This window comes from Ciona intestinalis, unplaced genomic scaffold (genome assembly GCF_000224145.3).
Source record: "Ciona intestinalis unplaced genomic scaffold, KH HT000052.1, whole genome shotgun sequence".
In the NCBI taxonomy this organism is placed as follows: domain Eukaryota; kingdom Metazoa; phylum Chordata; class Ascidiacea; order Phlebobranchia; family Cionidae; genus Ciona; species Ciona intestinalis.
In genome coordinates this window covers 40,960-63,391 of record NW_004190374.1, presented here as the reverse complement: position 1 = coordinate 63,391, position 22,432 = coordinate 40,960, and the positions used below count along the sequence as shown (strand labels likewise).

Sequence of the window (22,432 nt, the reverse complement as noted above, 5' to 3'; positions counted from 1 at the left end):
ATACGGAATACTAACTAACAGCACTATAAAGTGTTAATAAGTGTAAAACAAATTAATTAAATAATAAAAATACCTTTCCAAATACATAAAACACTAGTAAGAACATATTTCCCACATTAGGTCGGTTATATACGCTCTTTCGTTGTGTTCACTGTCGTCGAATCTGTGGTGTAGCGGTTTGCGTGCGGTCGTAAACTCTCTTTGTTTCATTTTTACCGGGTTCGAGTCCCGCACAGTGGAATACTTTTTTATATTTTTTTTTTCAAGTTTTTTTTGTTTGACGAGTTTGGGGTTAGGAGTTGGGGCTTAGGGGTTACGGTTTATATCTTATGTGTATAAACCGTGAAACTAACTGCTCCCCATAAAATAGAGAAACGAATTTGTCATCGCCTCCTAGCGGAAAATTTTTTCCGTCTTCTCTGTATAGCTCCATGTTTTTTAATGTGCAATAGTGACCAAGGTGATTTTAGAATACAGATATTCTAGCGGCCATTTTCGATACCTTCTACTGGTGCCACCAACCTAAAATTTGGACGCTGTACTAACTAGACCCCAGTGGTACCGATTCTAAAATAAAAGCTGCCGATCCTTGGGGCTTGTGCTAAATTTTAAACTTTGTAGAATAAGTTGCCATATCGTCTCAATAAACCATTTGTTTGATATTTAACAGGCAAAGCATTGCTTGAACGGAATGAACAACTTGAAAACGAGATTCAACAACTTCATATTGAATATACAAAAACCAACGAGGAACTGGAACAAGAAAAATATTCTTTGAAATCTAGAATTGACGTAAGTGTGTGTTATGTCATAACTTTGGTTGTGATGCCATACCAAATATTTTTTGGCTCATTCGTATTGTAATATATTATACTCTGCTAGTCTGCTTGTACACAAACAAATTTGCAGCAATCACCTTATTAAACAAACAAAGCCAGGAGCAAAGGTCTGCTCCCAATAAATTTAAACGATTTCTCAAACTTTTGTTTTAGTTGAAAAACTTTTTAGAGTTTTAGTTAACACATTTCAATAATTTTTACTTCCACAGTTTTTGGAAAAATCTGAAAAACGTTTGGAAAACTCAATTTTGGAAGAAAAGCAAAGTTTGCGAATTGATGTCGATCGTAAGTGTGAGGGGTTGGATAAGTTGCATCGAGCTGAGATATCGGCCATTAAACATCAGGTAGGTTACTTGTGGACTTGTGACTTGGTGGATAGTAACCTTTTTTACACTTATGATGGACCAAATTACTGTCTGGATACTAAACTCATGATCAGCAGATGTTTCGGACACTAACTTGGTGGATAGTAACCTCTTTTACACTAATGATGGACCAAGTTACTGTCTGGATACTAAACTCATGATCAGCAGATGTTTCGGACAGTAACTTGGTGGATAGTAACCTTTTTTACACTAATGATGGACCAAATTACAAATTACTGTAGGTTACTTAGTGGACTGTGGCTTCGTGTTGAGTTAACCCCTTCTATTTCTCTTGATAATTTACGTCATAGTGACGGATTACATGTGAATATTTAGCAAACATGTTTGGGTAACTTGGTGGATAGTAACCTCTCTTGTGGTGATTCCACAGATGAAAGAATTACAAAACGAATTGGACGAATCCCGGTTAATCCAGCGACAACAAGAGGATAAAATAAACAAACAAAACGAATTACTTGATGATGTTGAAGCAAGAAGAAGACAAATACACAAGTATGTGATGTCTGTATTAGATATATGTTGTCTATGTTGTTATTTATCCTTGCATGACAGGCAACGACTGTCGTTATTACGCGGTTGTTCTGTTTCATACTTATTGGACCTGCTTATAAGTTATCCTGTATGTATGTTACTTAGCGAGTGATAATTTTTAGGTATATGGCTGACAATTTTGATAGCCCATTAGTGACCACTGGGTTTGAGCAATTGCCGTTAAGTGTCTTTCCCAAGGACACATACGCCACAATGGTAGCAGCGTCGAGCCTTGAACCTCTGTTCCTCTGACCTAGAGAAAAGTGTCTAGTGCAAACCCATATATGACATTGACATACAATTTCTATGTTAACATATATGATCTCTATGTAAAATAATGTATGATATCTATGCAGTGACTCATGCACGACGGAGCTCGAACTCGCCACGGAAGTTGAAAAGTTGAAAATAGAAATCATAAAACTACGTAAAGAATCAATGCAACATCAAAATTTAAACGAAAGATATGAGTTACAGGTGGATTGTGAATGTCGGGTTATTCTTATGCTTATGCAAAGACTGTCATGGTATTGCTCACTAGTGATATTGGTCACGAGGTGTATGAAACAGAACACTTGTGTTATAAGGACTGTCGCTGCCCCGCCATGCGAGGATAAATAACATACGTGGTAACTTGTAAGCTGGCACGAGGTGTATGAAACAGAACACTCGTGTTATAACAACTGTCGCTGCCCCGCCATGCGAGGATAAATGAGTTACATTTATTCCTATTATTATGTTCTAAAAGCATGGGAGTTTGTTATAAAATCTAATAAAGTGTAGCCGGTTATTTAAACATCTTCAAACTTTCAAGGATGATTGTGATTGTTATAATCACTCCATAGGTGGCAGCGATGCAGAAAGAGTTGTTTGACCTCAACGAACAGAAACGAAACGTTGAAAAAGATCGAGAAACTTATTATAATCAACTAGAGGTAAAGATTATATGTTGCTTAGAACGTGTATATCATGTATTCTTATTTATCTGAACCAGGAGCAACTTTGATAACTTTTATTAATATTACACCAGTACTTGGGCCGGTAGCAGTCACAAAAATCAGACAAATAATATTCTCAGAGATTATTTCACCTAAACTGACATCGTCTGCAACATAGACGGGGTTTTATGTTTTCTATGTTATAATTTCCCAATAATTCCCAGCGTTGTCGTCAAGAGAAACGGGACGTCCAATCAGAGCTTGATGCTGTCATGTTCCAAGCCTCGGACCCCAATTCAAGGGGGAACTCCCTGTTTGGAGAAGTCGAGGACAAGAGAGTGATTGCTGAGAAGAATTTGATCAGGTGAGGAGGGGGTTCATAGGTCATTGCGGGGCTGTCAGGTAGTTGGGGGGGTCAGGGGCTGTTTGGTGGGACACATGGGTCTTTGAGGCCGAACCTGGGGTGGCAAGGTGGTCAGTCCTTCTGTATAGTTTTTTAACATTAATGAGTTACATTAATTCCATATGAGGCTTTGGTTGAGGTGGAGCCTATGTAAACCTTATGAAGGTTTCAGGGGGCAAACCTGGGGTGGCAGGGTGGACTATAATTTTGTACGCTTCATTTTTCATTGATAACAACCCAAAAGTTTTGTTTCAAAGGCTTCAATGGGTTGTGGGCGAGGGAACTTTTGTAAATCGTAAATAGTAAACCAACTGTTGCTACTATTCATATTATACTGGTTTATAGTATTACAGTGAGGTGACATGGGCGTTTACACATTATTTTAACGCAGTTTAAAAATCCAGGATGGTTCTAGCTATCTCACCCTAGGTGTAGCTCCTATAATGGTTTAACGAATTAACATATTTATTAATCAAATAACATATTTTATCCAGTGCGCAAATTAAACTAAAATGTTTGAAGAAGAGATTCGATCAACAAGTCAGTTACGCTCTTCATTTAAAGGTAATTTCACATTGATGTATGGCTGATAATTTAAGTGCCTTGTTGTCAATATGGCTAACAATTTGAAAAACCCATGAGTAACCACTGGGTTGGAGCAAATTAATCGTTTTGTGCGTCAAAGGACACATACGCCAACAGTAGAGCTTAACCCTATAGTGTAACATCGTGCCAAACATATTTAATGAATGTTTTCGATTAAAGGGGGTCGGTATCTTTTGATTATATGTGGGTAACCACCCACCAACTTTGTTATCATAATTATATTATTTCTATGTTAGACGAAGATTGCCCAGTTATGGCAGACACGTGGTGGCAGTGCAGAGCAAGATCGAATACGTCGACTCGAAGTTACGTTGTCGACCACCCGTAACGATTACGAGAAAGCGATGTCCAAGATATCTAAGTTGGAAGTGCAGGTTTGTGATGTCATAGTTGCTATTATGATGTCACTATCAATGACAATCATAGACATAATGTTAGGGGTGCTATGTCACTTTTGAAACATGGGTGACTTATATGTGTTTTCCAACCAAGTTTTTCCCTTAAAAAAGTCTATATAAACAAGCAGAGCCAAAGTATATTGCATTCACCACATTAATCAATGAGGTTCCCTATGATGACAACTGTGAGTGTAACTGTATTTTAACAATGTCACCCCAGCTTTTGTTAATAATAAATACCATGACACAAAGTATGAATGTCATTATGATGTCACTTCCATTGTTACATCACAGTTGTTTGATAAATCCACCAAAGTAACATCAGCGTTAAAGGAAGGATGCACGGACGCCGACTTCGCTGGTTTTCTAGAAGGGATTATTAAGAAGAAAGAGTAAGTTGTGATGTCATAGTGGGTGAAACTAGATTATTAACGAATGGCAACGACAGTCGTTATAACACGGTCGTTATAACACGGGTGTTCTGTTACATACACCACGTGCCCGCTTACAAGTTACCACGTATGTAACTTATTTATCTTCGTATGGCGGGGCAACGACAGCCGTTATAACACGGGTGTTCTGTTTCATACACCTCGTGCCCGCTTACAAGTTACCACGTATGTAACTTATTTATCCTCGCATGGCGGGGCAACGACAGTCGTTATAACACGGGTGTTCTGTTTCATACACCTCGTGCCCGCTTACAAGTTACCACGTATGTAACTTATTTATCCTCGCATGGCGGACAACTACAGTCGTTATAACACAGGTGTTCTGTTTCATACACCTTGTGCCCGCTTACAAGTTACCACGTATGTAACTTATTTATCCTCGTATGGCGGGGCAACGACAGTCGTTATAACACGGGTGTTCTGTTTCATACACCTCGTGCCCGCTTACAAGTTACCGCGTATGTAACTTATTTATCTTCGTATGGCGGGGCAGCGACAGCCGTTATAACACGGGTGTTCTGTTTCATACACCTCGTGCCCGCTTACAAGTTACCGCGTATGTAACTTATTTATCCACGCATGGCGGGGTAACGACAGTCGTTATAACACGGGTGTTCTGTTTCATACACCTCGTGCCCGCTTACAAGTTACCACGTATGTGACTTCTTTATAACTCATTAGGGACCACTGGGACTGGGCTGTAGCATTTAAAATTTGAAAATAAATAATTAAACAAATATCCCTGTATATTCTTATGTAGCTGTACAAGTTCTTTAAAAGTTACCTAATTGAAAAACAGCAATATAAATAAACCAGCATTGAGGCTTGAACCCCGTACCCTCCGTACCAATGGTGACCTCTAGCCAATGTTGTACATGAACCATGGGTTTTCAACTGCAGGTCAGAGTTAAAAGAAACGAAGAAAGAATTAGACGAGACTCAGCTGTTCTTGATGGCCGAGACAAACAAAGTCAGTGAAGCGGAACGAGCGTTGTATCGGAGTCGTTGTGATTGTGACACGTTACGCGCCAAGGTTGTGAAGCTAAACCTGGAGATTGCTCAGCTTAAGTTGGAGCACGGGAGTGGTGGTGAGTGTTGATGTGCATGGAGCAAATGTAAAGTATATTACGCAGGTGTTGTGTTTCATACACTTCGTGCTTGCTTATATGATACCACATGTAACAGAGTGAGTTTTTTTTTAATAACTGCTTTGAATAAAGAAATTGTGTGTAATAGCAGGGCAACCCAATTTTCGAAACTACTTTTCACACAACTTTTGTAAGCATACGATAAAATGGTTTAACTTTTTACAGTAACAGTTAAGAGGGTTTGTGAACCACTGTAGTAGGCCGTAGGCGATCCAACCAAATCAAATGATGACCCAGGGTCGAGAAGCACGCTTGTGATGACAAACATAATATATTTGCTTGCAGGTCGTGTAAAGTCGGCGGTAAAGAAAGGAAACCGGGAAATAATCGGTGATTGTGATGTCATAGGAAAAGAAAATGGGAATATTTTGCAAGAAGCTAACAATTTAATAAGTTAGTTTCTTGTTTATGTTTAATTAATACAATTGATAAGTCTGGACTCTTTTACCAATTTTTATTCATGATCTTAAAGGCAGTTTCATCTGCCATATATGATGAGACATGAGGATTTGCGAAGTGACTTGACCAAGGACACATATGCCTACAATGGTATCCTTGGACCTTTAATCTGTATCGTAAGCTAGAGACAAGCGCACTAACAATTTATATCACTTATGTTGCTCAGTGGCATAAAATACAAATTTTAGTTTCAATACAAACATTACAACCGGATCTTCCTTTAAAAGTTAAGCGTTTTGGTTTAGTTAAGATTATGTCTATTGTGTTGGAGATTTATATTTAATACAATTCCTTCACAGCCTCAACTCCCAGTGATGACCATATTAAAAATTCCAGTGATGACCAAACAAAACCTAAACAAGCAGTTTGCCCAGATGAATGCAAACAACAATGACACAAGTTATATTAACTTTTAAAATGAAATATTTGTAAATATTTATTAAAAACAACAAGTTATAAATTATGAGATTTATTTCGTCAAATATCAAGCACAACGAAATATTAGAAAAAGCTTTTCCGGTAAAAATATTAATCTTATAAATAACACCAATGTTTTATCTGTCATTTGACAAGACGGCACATATCGTAAATTTACTTCTTTTTTTTTGATTTATTGTCGTAATTCCCTAATAATGTCCTGCTGTATGCAGATAAAGCATCGGTATTATAAGGTTAGTGTTTTTTACCATAAAAGAAATGAAATTCTCAAGGATATTTAATTTCCCCAACATCACTAACACGCATGTTACAATGTCAAGACCTCACAACCACCATCAGTGATCAACAACGTATGCTCACTTTGTGCTGATCGTTTATTATCCGTGGCCAACACTGTCCAGCCATCCCCATGTTTCCACACACCACACCCTCCCTCCATTATAATAGGCTCGATCGTAAACACCATTCCCACCTCCATTGAAAAGGGTGCGTGGTGGTTTCTATAATGACGAATATCTGGTGCTTCATGAAAATCCTCACCAATTCCATGCCCAACGTATTCGCGACACACAGTGAACCCATACTTCTCAACAAAGCCCTCAATATGGTCCCCAATGCTGCTGAATGTGGTCCCAGGTCTACAACTTTTAATAGCATGTTCCAAACTCTCCTTGGTCACCTCAATCAACTTCAACCCAGCCTCGTCAACTTTACCAACAGCAAAAGTATCCGAAGTGTCTCCATGGTAACCATCATAGTAAACAGATACATCAACATTTATGACATCACCATCCATAAGAATGGTTGAATCTGGAATCCCATGACACGCTACATTGTTAACGGATGTGCAGCAAGATTTGGGGAACCCTTTGTACCCCAGGGGTGAGGGGTAAGCCCCTTGACTGATAATCTCGTTATGTACGACCTCATCAATATATTCCGTTGTAATCCCAGGTTTAATTATCTCTGCTGCCACCTTCAGGGCATCGCAAGCCAAATGGCATGATTTCCGAATTTTTTTAATTTCGTCGTCACTTTTTATTTTGGGGAAAATTTCTTTTTAGGTTTTTATAATCAGGTCGTTTGATGTGTTGGGGGACATCTAGTGGAGGGGTCACGACTCCTGGCATTACAATACGATGTTTTGTTGACCCCAAAAATGCGCGGCTCGCTCGGGACATAAATTTCGAAAATAAATTTTTTTTAAACATAGTTAAATTGATTTTTAAATTTTATTCCGATGAAAATTTTTCCTTTAAATGATTTTTCAATTTCTTGAACTTATTTTTAAAATCTTCACCTGTGACCCCTCGGTGACCTTTAGCTGGGTCGTGAAGATCAGACTTCTGCAGCTTCCACCAGACAAGTATCACAATAACGAAGTAAATTGTAAAGAAATAATACAGTTTGTTATATTTCCAATATTCCTTCACGGTGATCCGTTGTTTTACTTCAACTTTCAAACTTTCTTTTGCTTCTGGCCCACTATTGGGTTGCTGGGGTGTTAATTGAGCGTAACTACGATGTCCTGCTGCTATTGGTGGTAGCTTAAACAGGTAATTAACCCCAAACCGATGCACGATCGCCAAATTACGAAACTTACAAATCGACATTCTGCAACAACAACAACGTTAAACCTAACTCTCCATGTATTTCATAATACGAGAGAATTACAAGAAAAAAAGGCGGACGAGAGAACAGTTACGCATGAATGATTAATTTATAAGATTTCTATAATGATAACCAGGGGTATTTCCCTAAACCAGAAAGTTTTTAAATTTTCACGTAAGTTGATTGTTTTCCATTGTTAATAAATAATGCATGTATTGTTACGTCATTGTAACTTGTGTTTAACACCTCATGTGCTTTGTTACGTCACGATATCGTTTGTTTGTACGAATGCATAGCGTTTTGGAATTGCAACCATTATATTTTAAATGTGTTTTTACCTAAAGTTCAAAGTTAATTAATTGCAATGTTTATAATTATGACGTCACCATCGTAACAATGCTTGTTTGTTAGGTAACAAAGGATGTTTTCAATCGGAGATTTCCAAGCCAACCATGGATCGATGCAGTATGTTGTTTCTATGTTTTGTGCAATAGAAGTACTATGAATCTGAATAGAAATAACATGAGTATAAATAGAAATAATATACACAATTGTTAACCTCCTGACTTTATTATGACATCACATTGTTGTATTATGACATCAGAATGGAGATTGTGGGCGAGTTCGCTGAGTTAAACATCTTGCCAATAGATGGCGCTCCTCGCTACGGAGCAAGTTCCGTTCATTTTGATTCCGGGAACGAATTATTATGGGTTGGAAACCAATCGGTGAGTTGTGATGTCATCGTTGTGATGTCATTGTTGTGATGTCATTCAACCCAGCCAACTCTGTCCTACGTCCCACTAACAGATCCTCGGACATGACTCGCAGCATGTCCTAACCAACACATACTCACATTATTGCTGAATCAAATTCATTAAACAAAACAACTTGAAATTAAAAAGTAGGAAATCAAAGTTTTGAAATTATATATTTTTATAGTTTGTTTAAACATTCGTCATCCAAAACTACCAGTCATGTTATTTCTATGCAGGGTCACATGACCTCGTACTACGGCGCAGCGATGCAGAAGTACACTTCGTTTCAAATTCACCCACAACACCACCCAGTGGTGGAAGTTTTATCGTTCGATGACAAAATTGTCGGGTTGACGAAAGATCGTTTGCAATGTAACCTTAAACGAGGGATTCCTGTTTCGACGTTCAAGTTAGTGGGGTTACTTCATATTGATTATTCTTTGGTACTGAGTAAACAGCAGTTTGCAACTTCGTTATATTGGTTAGTAAGACTCCAGCCCAGGAAATATGGGTACAAGGCTCTATGCCACCATTGTGGGTGTATGTGTCCTTCATCATAACACCCAACGGCAATTGCTACAACCCAGTCGCCACTAATAGGTTGTTCATATTGTCATAAAGAAAATCAATCAACAACAAAATTGTATACATGCAGATGGTAACTTGTAAGCAAGCGCGAGGTGTCTGAAACAGAACACCCGGGTTCAGTGGCGCAGCCAGGGGGGTTTAGGGTGTCGTGACCCCCCCCTCCCTTTTAAACCCCCAAAAAAAGTTAATTAAAAAAAAAATTTAAATATATATAATATTTTTTATTTTTTTTTTAAAATTAAACCCCCCCTTTTTTTCTTCTGGCTGCCACTGCCCGTGTTGTTGTTGCCCTGTTACTTAAGAATAATAAGTGACATTCATTTTGTGCCTTAAATTAAAACCATCATTAAAAACAATCACCAGGGACCCTGATATGAGTGATGCTCACTGCATGGTTTTCCATAAAGATCATTTATACATCGGGGGAAAGGATCAACATATTATAGATCTTGATCTGAAAACAAACGTTGCTTCAAACCGGTAATTATCCTTGTTGTGATGTCATAATGATGGGTGTGATGATGTACTATTAGATATAGCTGTTCGTTTATATAAAGTTCATTTTTGCACTAACATTTTGTTTCCATCTAACAAGACATCATCATGGTATAATACAACAAGCATTAAAAAAAATTTAAAATATGAGAAAGCAACTGCATTATCTGTAATGACGTGATTCCCGCTGTATGGCAAATGTAATGTTGGTGGAAAACCATTGATGTTTTTGTCAAAATACCAATTTCTAAACGGAATATTCCATTATGTATAGTAGTGGTAGCAACTGTGGCAAAACAAAGTATATTGTATTCACAGTATGGAACTTAATGAGAACGAAACCGTTGCAATATTTCGGAAAACTTCTCGATATTTATGTTGTGGTGGATTTAATGGAAAGGTAACAATGCAATAAAATTTATTTGTTTTAATTTGTCTGAACATTTATTAGAACTTTGCTATTTAATAACAGAATAACAACATATCCTAATACCAAAGGTATTTTAATGTAAATAAATTGATTTATTTGATCCTAAGCTTTTACTAGATCTTGTTGGTTTGTTATTTATGTATGAGTTAAAGAATGCTTGTTCTTATTTAAAAGTAATTAATTTAAACAAACAGCGTTAATGACGCAATCATTGAAAACAATATTTTCAAATTGTTTTACATAATATTATATACCAGTCAACATTTTCCATGTTTTACTAAATAACATTCTACCTTCATATTCATATTCATGTTTTTACTTAGAACATTGCAAGAAAAAATAAAATACCCAAAATATAAACAAAATTTTTCAATATATTTCATTATGCTACCCCCCCTAGATAATGTTTGGCAATCCTAATTGCTTTGCATTTAATAATACAATATTTGTACCATGTTTTGTGTATATACCAAATAATATGCATATTCATTCTACCCCCATGTTCTCCATAGATAATGCTTCGTGATCCTGATTCCTTAAAGTTGCAACACACGCTCGACGGGCATACAGGGTCACTCTCGGACTTTGACGCAAGTGGTCACCTCCTTATCACATGCGGGTATTCCCAACGACCAGGGTTAGTTAACATAGAAATAATAATATTTACTTTATATAATATTTGGTGTTTGGTCAAAAATTTCTATGTTTTTGATCAAGTGCTATAAAATATGTAACAAACAAAAAAGTCCGACAAATATGTTACTGTTAGTAAAATATAATTATATCAATAAAGTATTCCAGGTGAAATAAATATAAAACACATTTTTTTAGATTTGATTTTTATTAACTTTTCATTCTGACCACAGAAACAATATATAAACATAAAAACAATATATAAACATAGAAACAATATATAAACATAGAAACATTGTATAAACATAGAAACAATATACAAACATAGAAACAATATATAAACATAGAAATCTAAACACCTCAGGTCGCTGATCAACGAACCGTTAAACTGGAGCTTGGACCGCTTCGTTAAAGTTTACGATCTCCGTATGTTGAGGTCGTTGACCCCGATCCAATCTATTGTTCAACCTTCGTTTCTAAGGTGATGTCATAATGGGCATTGTTATATAACAGTGATGTCATATGTTATATAACAGTGATGTCATAATGGGAATGCATCATTATTACTTGTTTTTTTGTGGTGACTTGTAAGTTGGCATAAGATGTTTTGATAATAAGGCTGGAAGAAATCGTTTGATAGTCTATTTGTCACAGTGGTTAGAACACTCGCCTTTAGACCAGAGGGTACAGGTTAGAGGCTCGTCGCTGCTATTATTGTTGTAATAAAACATCCGTGCTATAACTCCTCTAGTTGCGTTATAACCGCCAAGCAGGATAAATAAGTTGCATTCATCACCTGACACAGATTCATGTCCACGTACACGAGACGTATGCTTGTGACATCACAAAGTGGTCAGTTCTTATTAATCGAGGACAACGCCCTTGTCACGCCCACCACACCCATCTACCAAACCAATCTGATTGGTTCGAACATTACGAGCATGGATATTTCTCCTTCCATGCAAGCCATAACGTTCGCAGATTCAGGTGAAATATTACTCTGTAACTTCTACTACCCGGCATATTGTAAGTAATCTTCCAACGGCTCATTTGGTTTGAACAACGTAGTGTTTTCCTGGCTTTTCGTCTGCCATGCGGCAAGACTTTATCAGGAAATGTAAATGGTTGTCGAATAATAACTTTGAGGAGAATTCTTTAATGTGGTCTTTTGTTTGGCAATAAAGTTAATGTTTTTAAAATGAATGTTTCAGAACCAATTTATATGTTGAGTACATGAGTATGCACCAATAACCCCCCCCCCCCTACCTTCCCATATAACCCCACCTAACCCACAACAGGGGGTGTTCTCCACCTGTGGTCAGCATCAGGAACCCCCAACTTCAATAAATTCACGAAAGATCCCGAGTTTGCTTCCATGTCAGAATCTCTCGATCCGATTAATATAAGTGACGAGAATGTGAGTTATATTGTTTCTATTGTGAATTATATATTGTTTCTATTGATATAAGTGTCAAGAATGTTTAAATAAGATTTCTATGTCCACAGACCCCGTTATCAATCATCCCTATGCCGTACTGCCAAGAACCTTTGTTTTCTGATTGGCCGAAACCCCAATGTACCCCCGTCAGTCGTCGCCCGCCACCCATTGACCCCGAGTTACTTCGTTCAATGAAAGTGGTGCATGGGATCGGGTATGCCCCTAACCCGGGAACCCGTCGTAGGAATCAGGTGGTCACTTACATATATTAGCTAGGGAAACTGTGATATTCGACCTGAAACACTTGTGTTTGCCTTCGCCCCCTTTTTTTGTATCGCATCCAGTTAGAAAGCATAAGAACACTCTATCGAAAGCATACATCATGTTGTACTGCATTTAAAAAGTACCCACAACACATTACTTTTAGAACAAACTGCTGTAAAAATACATATATATAGAGGCCTTGTGGTGGGCCAAGGTATTACACAGTTTGTGAACCACACCACCAATTTATCTCGCTCCAACCCCAGGTCCCGTATAAGTTAAAAGATATGACATCTCATGATCGCAAAGGGAAGAAAGCAGCCGTGCCGGAATCTCCACTCGGACGTGACGAACAACCTCATCTATATATGGTGCCTAAGAAGTATAGAAAGGTAGGACGTATGTAACTTATTTATCCTCGCATGGCGGGGCAATGACAGTCGTGATAACACAGTTGTTCTGTTTCATACACCTCGTGCCTGCTTACAAAGATCCTTGCGTGGCGGGGCAACGACAGTCGTTATAACACGGGTGTTCTGTTTCATACGCCTTATACCCGCTTACACTGTGCCGTAACTATGGACACACATAATAATATCCACCAGGTTACACACGACAAACAAGAGTGGCATCATTGAACCTTGAACCCAGTATCTTCTGGATACAACAATGGTATATTAATCATGATAATCATTTAGGTTGCGTTCAAATACTCGAAACTTGGTGAGGAGGAAAACGAGATGATCCAACATTACAACCGAACCAACTTTGCAGGGTTGGAAGCTAACATTCCAAACGCATATTGTAACTGCATGTTGCAGGTTGGTGGTTTCACATTGTTGCTCAGCAGAAATCTAGGCTTGAATAAGCATTATCTTTCTATTTACGAGTTAATTACCCTTGGCCGAGCTGTCAAGGGAAGATCTCCCATCCAATACCATTAAAGCCCTTGTCGCCCACATTCGGGCAAGCAACAGGCTGGTAAGGACCATGCAGTAGCACCCTGGGTGTTGGGGTAATGGGCCAACTCTGGCCTAAATCTCAGGTCCCATGGTGTGTCTGACTGTAGGCCCTTACCCATATAGAATAGAATGTGCATATACAATGTTGGGGTAATGGACCAACTCTGGCCTAAACCCCAGGTCCCATAGCATGCCTCACTGTAAGACCTCATCCATATAGAACAGAATGTGCATATACAATGTTGGGGTAATGGACAACTCTGTTCGAAATCCCAGGTCCCATGGCGAGCCTCACTGTAAGACCTCACCCATATAGAATAGAATGTGCATATACAATGTTGGGGTAATGAACAACTCTGGTCTAAATCCCAGGTCCCATGGCTTGCCTCACTGTAAGACCTCACCCTAACTTTCACTAATCAACAATAATTTATAAAAAAAAATTGCAACATGTAGTCTATGTAAAGTTTAAAGATGAGTTTAAAAACCGGGTGGGTTGCAAACAGATTCAGAAAACCCAGTTGAACAAGGCCTCGTTATAATTTGTTTGTTTCACCAGGTTTTATATTTCATCGAACCCCTCAGGTGTGGATTACAAAGCCATCATAATCTAAACAAGGAAATTGATTTATCGGAAGAATTGGGATTCTTGTTTCACATGCAAGATTGCGCTACTAGTGGTGTGCTACAGGTGACATAAATATCATATAACAAACATAAATATCATGTAACAAACATAAATATCATGTAACAAACATAAATATCATATAACAAACATAAATATCATGTAACAAACATAAATATCATGTAACAAACATAGACATCATGTAACAAACATAGACATCATGTAACAAACATAGACATCATGTAACAAACATAGACATCATGTAACAAACATAGATATCATGTAACAAACATAGACATCATGTAACAAACATAGACATCATGTAACAAACATAGATATCATGTAACAAACATGGATATCATATAAAAACATAGATATCATATAACAAACATAGATATCATATAACAAACATAGATATCATATAACAAACATAGATATCATAAGTGTAAAACTGATGTTCTAGCAATAGTTCACTTGTTTTATCTGCCATTTAGTTGGACACTATCAGGGTTTCCGTGTCTTGTCCACATACCTTATAGTCTGGCTGGCCGCATTATATAAATGAACATCATAAGACATCCTATTAACATAGATATCATATAAACATAGACATCATATAAACAGGCAAGCAACTTCTTACGAGCGTTCCGAACAATCCCCGAAGCCACCGCCCTGGGCCTCGTGCAAAACTCGTCGAAACCTGAACAAATGGCCACCGGAGGCACTAACAACAATCTGGGTCATCTCATCCAAAACTGGTCGAGGTTCATCTTGCAACAAATACACACGGTGAGCTGTGATGTCATTGTGTCTATTCTATGTCGATGAGGTTCCTGGGATTTAGACCAGAGTTGCCCATTACCCCAACATTGTATATGCACATTCTATTCTATATGGGTGAGGTCCTACAGTGAGGCATGCCATGGGACCTGGGGTTTAAGCCAGAGTTGGCACATTACCCCAACATTGTATATGCACATTCTATTCTATATGGGTGAAATTATTTTATTATGAGGCACACTACATTCCTTTATTCATATTTATGACATCATCGCAATAAACATTATGACATCACAGGAGACCCTCCCACCCACTAACAACGAACCAGAAGACATCGTCCTAATCGACCCAAACCAGCTGTCAATCAAAGGTTGAAATGAATTATGTTTAATATCATGTTTTGGCAAAATAATGTTACCAGGAGATAATTGCAAAGTCTGATTCATATTTTGTTGTGTTTTTCCAATTACGTCTTAATTTGTTTTAATCTTTTTTGTTTTCGACCACTTATTGTGTTATTATGTAAGCTAAAATTTAAGTTTCATTTAGTAACTGAACTGAACTGCTTTCTGTAACAGGGGAGGTCACAGACGAACGTTCGTTGGTTGAGAAATTGTGCGGAACTCAAATGAAGATTGAGACTCAGTTTCGTAACGGGCGTACAACGACACGAAGCACGACGCAGTTTCTATTCAACCTTATTTACCCCTTGCTACCTAAACCTGGTGGGTGGGTTGGGATGTTACTTTTGATAAGATGCCATTGCACAGTGGTTAGGGTCCTGCCATGTTAATGGGAGTTCATGGGTTCAAGGCTTGTCGTTGGTACCGTTGTGGGGCATATGTGTCATTGCCATTGGGCAGAGTACTTAATGGCAATTGCTCCAACCCAGTGGTCACAAATGGATTGTATAATTTGTCAGCCATACATAAAAAATAATGACCCTCAAAGTTACATCTATGGTAACTCGTAAGCGAGCACGAGGTGTATGAAACAGAACACTGTGTTATAACGACTGTCGTTGCTCCGCCATGTGAGGATAAATAAGTTACATTTATTCTCTTTAATGTGATTATGACATTACAGGGGAACCAGTGAAGCACGTACCGTTTACATCCGTTTTAAAACAAACGATTTGTTCGCAAGTCAACACAAAATCATGGGACGAGGTGTCCGAGACTTACCAACCAATGGTAGTTAATGTTGTTTCTATTGCAACATTGTCGCAAAATATCGTTGTGATTTAGATCAGTGGTTCTTAATCTGTTTTGCTGCGTTGAAAAAATCCGTGGTTGACCTTAAATTTAATGGGTTTTTTAGAAAAATGTCATTAAGAGCAAAATGTTCGTTTCTATAAAATTTCCTTTTTTTACAAGAAGGACAATTTCTATTCAACTTAAATTGCAATTGTTTATATTTATTATGATGTCATTATGGACAGGTACAAACTAAGACGCCAGTGTCTCTTCCCGATATTCTGGTTTTGAATTGTTCGTTGTTTCGTGAGGAAGACGTGCAATTCTGGAAGGTTAGTTGTGTTGTATATGGAGGGTTTATGGTTCAAGACTCAGTGCTGCTACTATTGTGGACTTATGTATCCTTGGGCAGAACATTAACAGCTCAAATACAGTGGTTCCCAATGATTTGTCTAAATTGTCAGCAATCACTAAAATATTGACATGTAAAGTTACATACATGGTAACTTGTAAGCCGGCACGATGTGTATGAAACAAAACACTCATGTTATAACGACTGTCGTTAGTCCGCCATGCGTGGATAAATATGTTACTTCTTCTTTTATTCACGTCCACAGAGCCAGAGCGAGTTACTTCAGAAAAAAATGGAGCGTAAGATTTCGGAGCCAAACGGAAACCGACGAGGCGCGACAGATCGAAGTCACATGACCTCCAGTGATGCCTGGTGAGTTTCAACCAGTGTTGCCAGATATATTTTTAATGTTGATCACATTACTGTGAAGGCTGTAAGAATCTACATAGCTGTAAAATCATTGGCATGTTATAATGGCAGTTATTTCCTGTACTATGACATCATTTATACATTATGACATCAGTAATCCATTATGACATCACAGGAACGTATTTGTTGAGGAAGAAGGGTTGGATCTCTCGTTCGATCGAACAAACTCGGTAAGTTGGGTTCCGCACCATGTTTCAATGGCAGTAGATGGCGACGGAGAGCTTGTGGTGAAATCGAAGAACGAAGAAAGTAAGATTTCTATTTTTATAATAAATTGTTTCTGATTATAGTAGACAGAATCAAATAAATAAAATCTCCAAAAAAATATAATGTAGATGTATCTTGGAATTAATTTTTTATTAAACATGATATTGTTAATGAATTTGGTTATTGGCCATCTTTGGCCCCAACCCCACGTCTCATGCTGTGGTTGGCTGTGTTTTCAAAACACATTTTGCTGCTGGTTTCCTTTTCTTCCTTGTTTTAATTAATTTGATATTCTTTATTTTATTCAAAGAATTAATAAAAATTTAAGTGGCTGGTTTACCAAATTTTATTTTTTTTCAGATGGTTTAAACATGGACGGGTAAGTTAATTGTGGTGTTTGTTTGTGCATTATGACATCATCACCCCTGTTATGACATCATCAACAACAGGATGGTTGAATATGAATTGTTCTCGACGGTTGTCCACATAGACGATCCACGAACGGGGGGGAACTTGGTGTCGCATATCAACGTGGGGGAGAAATATCATCAAAGGAAAGAGGTTGAGTTGTTATCATTGTGATATTTGTTCCTATGTTATTATAAAGTAAAACTTACCATTATGAAGGTTATTGTAAGTTTTAATGTAATTTATTCCTACGTTGATAAGTGTTGCGATATAAAATAACATAGTGTTTTGGTTGGTCCCTGTGGTACAGCGGTTATCACACGTTTCTCTAGACTAGAAGTTATATGGTTCAAACCTAGGTTCTGCTACATTGATAGACGTGTGTCTTGGGCAAGACTATGGCGTTACCATCATGTGTGTTGTGGTATAAGTCAATGTTTTGTGTGAAGAACCCAAACATTTTGTTAAATTTATTTGTTGATGTTATTATTGCAGGGGTTTTACCTTAAACAAGACACTTTAATTTAATGTACCTTTACAATAATAGTCATTGTGAACCCTTATAGTGGGCGACCCAACCAAATTAAAATCTTCAATGTGACATCTATGTTGTTGTATCACAACAGGGGGTTACCCACACACAGTGGTATTTATTCAACGACTTTCAAATAAGTTCGGTCGAAAAAGAAGAAACCGTCGATTTTGATTTACGTTGGAAGATTCCATGTCTGTTGGTTTATACAAGGGTGGATCTTAATAATAGGTAGTTATGTTGTCATAATGTATGATTTCTATTCTATATGGATGAGGTTTGCCAAGGACTTGTCATTCAAGTTACTTCCAAATGTTCATGAAAATATATATGTGAAAACACAAGTTGCAATATCATAACTTCTGAATGAATTTGTTTCTCCACAGTCTACACAACGAGTGTGTTTGCGATAGTTGACATCACAACTTTAACGCCACATACACAAACACACAAACTTTATGACATCACAAATGTGAAACAATGAACTATGACATCACAACTTATTGCCTTTTATTAATAAAAAACTTATAATAAAGCATATGAAAATTTACGACATTATGAATTGATGCCACACTTATGACATCACACTTATGACATCACAGACACAAGTTGAACATCAACTTCCCTCTGACATCGGACATCCTCCTGCCAACACCCAGCATCTCCAAGAGGAGTTTGCGTCGCAACCTGATGTCGCCCATGGAACCAACGAGCCCGGGGGCGGCCATGACCTTCACCCCCCTCATGTGCGACGAGTTACCAACACACGAGGGGGTGCTAGTTGCGCTTGATGCCGAGTTCGTTACGCTGAAGGCTGTGAGTAAACATGGAGATCATATAAATGTTGTGTGTTGGGTTATTCTATGTGGTTGAGGTCGCACAAAGCGGCACGTCATGGGACCTGGGGCGCGTTGGGTTCAAGCTGTTTAACCAATGCCGTTTGCCCCTCGTTTGATGTTAATTCCGACTTCTTCACTACGGTGATTAAATATTTGCCCATGTTATATCCATCATGGTTATGTTATGTAATAATATAAGTTGTTAGCACCCCTAAAGGCATATTGAATCTTTTAGCAGTTTTTAACTTCTTGAAAGAAAATAACCAACAGTTCAACATCCGGTTTAGGTCATCTTAAAATTGAAGAGAACACCGAGATAACGGTTCTTTAATACTATTATAAACATTGCCAAAAGTCCCTTTTATAGTTATTAATGTTGTTTCCATGATGATTAATGTTGTTTCTATGACAGGAAGAAGCAGAGTTACACAGCGACGGCACGAGGTCCACGATTAAACCAAGCCATCTCATAGTAGCTCGTATCACAGTGGTGCGGGGGGAGGGGACCAGGGAGGGTGAACCTTTCATTGATGATTATATTTCAACACAGGAGCAAGTGGTGGATTACCTCACCAAGTTTTCAGGTTCGTTGTAAAGAGTTTGCGGATGGTTGAAACTAATTTAAACGACAGTCGTTGTAACACATGTGTTTCATACACCTCGTGCCTGCTTACAAGTTCTGACGTACGTAACTTATTTATCCTCGCAATAATTGTTAAAACATGGGTGTTCTGTTTCATACACCTCGTGCCAGCTTACAAGTTACCACATATGTAACTTGGTGGGTGATTGTTTTTTTGTATGGGTGACAATTTTGATAACCCATTTGTGGCCACTGGGTTGGCATCAGTAAGTGTTTTTTAACGAATACGCACACAAAGCTATTATAAAGCCTTTGGTCCAGAGGGAGTACTCTAATCACTGTTTCCTTCAGCCTTTGTGATGTGATCAAGTGTTTATGACATCATAATATCATTATTACATCATTACAGGAATCAAACCAGGTGACTTAGACGCATCAATATCCTCGAAACACCTCGCTACGCTTAAACTTACTTATTGTAAGTTGAGATATTTGATCCAGTGCGGTTGTGTTATAGTTGGGCATGGGTTGAGTAAAGACTTCAAAGTCATCAACATATTTGTGAGTGTTTAAATATTATGGGCGGGAATATTTAAATTTAAACCGACCAATCAGGTCCCAGAGAATCAGGTTCGCGATACGGTTCACTTGTTCCACATGCCGCGTAAACGATTTGTGTCTTTAAGATTTCTATCCTGGTACTTTCTCGGTAAGTGTTGCCAGATTATTATTTAAATACCCAGTGTTGCCAAGTATGTTTTGTAGATGAGAAGATACAGAAAGACATGCATGACAGCATAGAAGACGCAAGGACGGCACTCAAACTTTATAAGTGAGTGAATAACTATTTGAATAAATGTAACTTATTTATCCTCGCATGGTGGGGCAACTACAGTCGTTATACCATGGGTGTTCTCTTTCATACACCTCGTGCACACTTACAAGTGAGTGACCACTAGGTTGAAGCAGTTAACGCTAAGTGTTTTGCCCAAGAACACATATAGCCACAACAGTGGCAAAGTTAAGTCTTGAACCCATAACCTCCAAAGGCAGAGGTGATAACCACTGTGGGTTGCCGCCAAATAATAACGTTTCTATGTTGGTACGTTGCAGGAAATATCTTGAATTGACGGAAAACGAAACGAAAACCTCGGATTTCCGACAAACCACCCTCAAACAACTTTACGCTGAAGGAAGGAGATTAGAATGGAAGGTTCCAGAAGATTGATGACATCACCCATCGATGACGTCATGGATGACATCACAGAGTGCTCAGGATGTGAAAGATTTTTTTGTAAATTTACTGCCAACGATTTTTATTGTCTTATTTCTTTACCTGTGTGACGTCATAGAATAAATGGGAAATCCCCGTGGATTAACAATCAACTTCTGTAAGGTCATTTCCGCGTCCGTAAAAACTTTTTCGCGCTCGTAAATCGCGATTGTTTATGAAGGCTCTGTTACGTCACAGTCACTATTCGATAACTTTCTCCGATCAATCAAAGTCATTATGACGTCATATTCGCACCCCACACACGGATTGTGACGGAATAATCGTAATTGTTAAGACGTCGTAAATCACAATGGGGGACAAACAAGTTAACATTGATCCATTGTTACCGCATAATGGGAAGATTTATCTTCATTTACGTCATAACCAAAAGTCGTCTATTCAATTGTTAACGTCAATGACGTCATTATCGCAGTTGGAGGTAAGTTATTGTTACGTCATAACCGGTCAGTGTTTGCAAACAGACAACGCGATTCTAAACTTACGGTTTTTACCAGAGATGTAATAATGGACGTTCATTGTTGAATAAAAATCGCTCATTACTCGATCTTAACATTAGTGTTTGTGACGTCACAAGTATGCGGTCACGTGGTTATGTTTGCTTCCATTGTTTGATCACAATCGATCACAATACTCATTATCCATCGCGTTCCAAGGTTTTAATTTGCTTTGTTTGTTTGTGACGTAACTGACACGTGACCTCTGTTGCAAAGTTCACCGCTTTCATTACATTGTGACGTTACAGTGGTTAAAGGAGGCGGAATTCTAAAATATCCAAATGTTTGTTCACAACGAAACAATTGAATTTAAATAGAAACAGTTTCCAAAATCAAACATTTTGGGAAAATCGCGTAAAAACAGCTTTCCGAGTAGTTGCGGCCAATTTACACAAAAGACAAAATTAATATTATTCAATAAAAGTTGAAACGCCGATTGTCAAATTTAATGATTAACATTGGGAGGTCCGTGGGTAAACAAATAGAGCCAACATTGGGCAATAAATGAGACGATCGGTGATGACTGCGTGGTTGTTGGGTTATACTTGTGTGTGGGTGGGTGGGTGCACTGGTCGTGAATTTGATTTTTTTATTTCAGATCAAAATGAAATCTTTTAAACTGAATAGACGTAGTAAAGCACGTGACTCTGAGAATAATGGCATCACAGTGGAACTAAAATCAACGCAGCGTCGCGGATCGAATCAAGCAGATTGTGACGTCAAGTTTAATATTTCGCCGAAGGAACAAAGGTTTGGCATTGAGCATGGGGTGTTGCGCGCGTTTGGCAGCGAGCATGGGGTGTTGTGCGTGTTTGGCAGCGAGCATGGGGTGTTGTGCATGGTTGACCGCGAGCATGGGGTGTTTTGCGTGTTTGACAGCGAGCATGGGGTGTTGTGCGCGTTTGACAGCGAGCAT

At 38.2% G+C, this 22,432-nt stretch overlaps 3 protein-coding genes across 4 annotated transcripts in view; 2 read left to right on the top strand and 1 right to left on the bottom strand.

The window, feature by feature from the left end:
- LOC100182525 (protein Spindly-like) overlaps positions 1-6,757 on the top strand; it is a 7,264-nt gene extending 507 nt beyond the window's left edge. Inside the window, exons 2-13 of the mRNA XM_002129138.4 lie at positions 671-792; positions 1,049-1,183; positions 1,596-1,717; positions 2,113-2,233; positions 2,602-2,691; positions 2,919-3,058; positions 3,592-3,661; positions 3,940-4,077; positions 4,396-4,493; positions 5,454-5,641; positions 5,987-6,094; positions 6,460-6,757. Of these exons, the coding sequence (XP_002129174.1) occupies positions 671-792; positions 1,049-1,183; positions 1,596-1,717; positions 2,113-2,233; positions 2,602-2,691; positions 2,919-3,058; positions 3,592-3,661; positions 3,940-4,077; positions 4,396-4,493; positions 5,454-5,641; positions 5,987-6,094; positions 6,460-6,554 (1,427 nt within the window). The 3' untranslated portion in view covers positions 6,555-6,757. The remainder of the gene's footprint in view (positions 1-670; positions 793-1,048; positions 1,184-1,595; positions 1,718-2,112; positions 2,234-2,601; positions 2,692-2,918; positions 3,059-3,591; positions 3,662-3,939; positions 4,078-4,395; positions 4,494-5,453; positions 5,642-5,986; positions 6,095-6,459) is intronic.
- LOC104265597 (methionine aminopeptidase 1D, mitochondrial-like) lies at positions 6,645-7,658 on the bottom strand (the record flags this gene model as incomplete). Its single annotated transcript, XM_026838063.1, has 1 exon — positions 6,645-7,658. A coding segment is annotated over one exon (753 nt), but the record flags the coding sequence as incomplete, so codon positions are not given.
- Positions 7,659-8,520: 862 nt separating this feature from the next.
- Positions 8,521-21,114, top strand: LOC100177104 (PAN2-PAN3 deadenylation complex catalytic subunit PAN2). Of its 2 annotated transcripts, none has more exons than XM_026838069.1 (29): positions 8,521-8,559; positions 8,621-8,674; positions 9,204-9,376; positions 9,919-10,035; positions 10,369-10,450; positions 10,993-11,117; positions 11,478-11,594; positions 11,919-12,100; positions 12,412-12,530; positions 12,620-12,802; positions 13,082-13,207; positions 13,514-13,636; positions 14,337-14,468; positions 15,027-15,191; positions 15,480-15,552; positions 15,761-15,907; positions 16,269-16,375; positions 16,624-16,710; positions 16,996-17,102; positions 17,275-17,408; positions 17,727-17,745; positions 17,816-17,927; positions 18,401-18,537; positions 18,909-19,122; positions 19,558-19,729; positions 20,138-20,289; positions 20,344-20,437; positions 20,494-20,560; positions 20,842-21,114. In XM_026838069.1, exons 1-29 carry the CDS (start codon positions 8,536-8,538, stop codon positions 20,954-20,956), a joined length of 3,459 nt encoding a protein of 1,152 aa, XP_026693870.1. In that variant the 5' UTR covers positions 8,521-8,535; the 3' UTR covers positions 20,957-21,114. The 2 variants fall into 2 exon arrangements, with proteins under 2 accessions (XP_026693870.1, XP_026693869.1); XM_026838068.1 differs by lacking the exon at positions 8,521-8,559 and adding an exon at positions 8,814-8,937 and having other exon boundaries at positions 8,577-8,674.
- Positions 21,115-22,432: the final 1,318 nt, after the last annotated feature.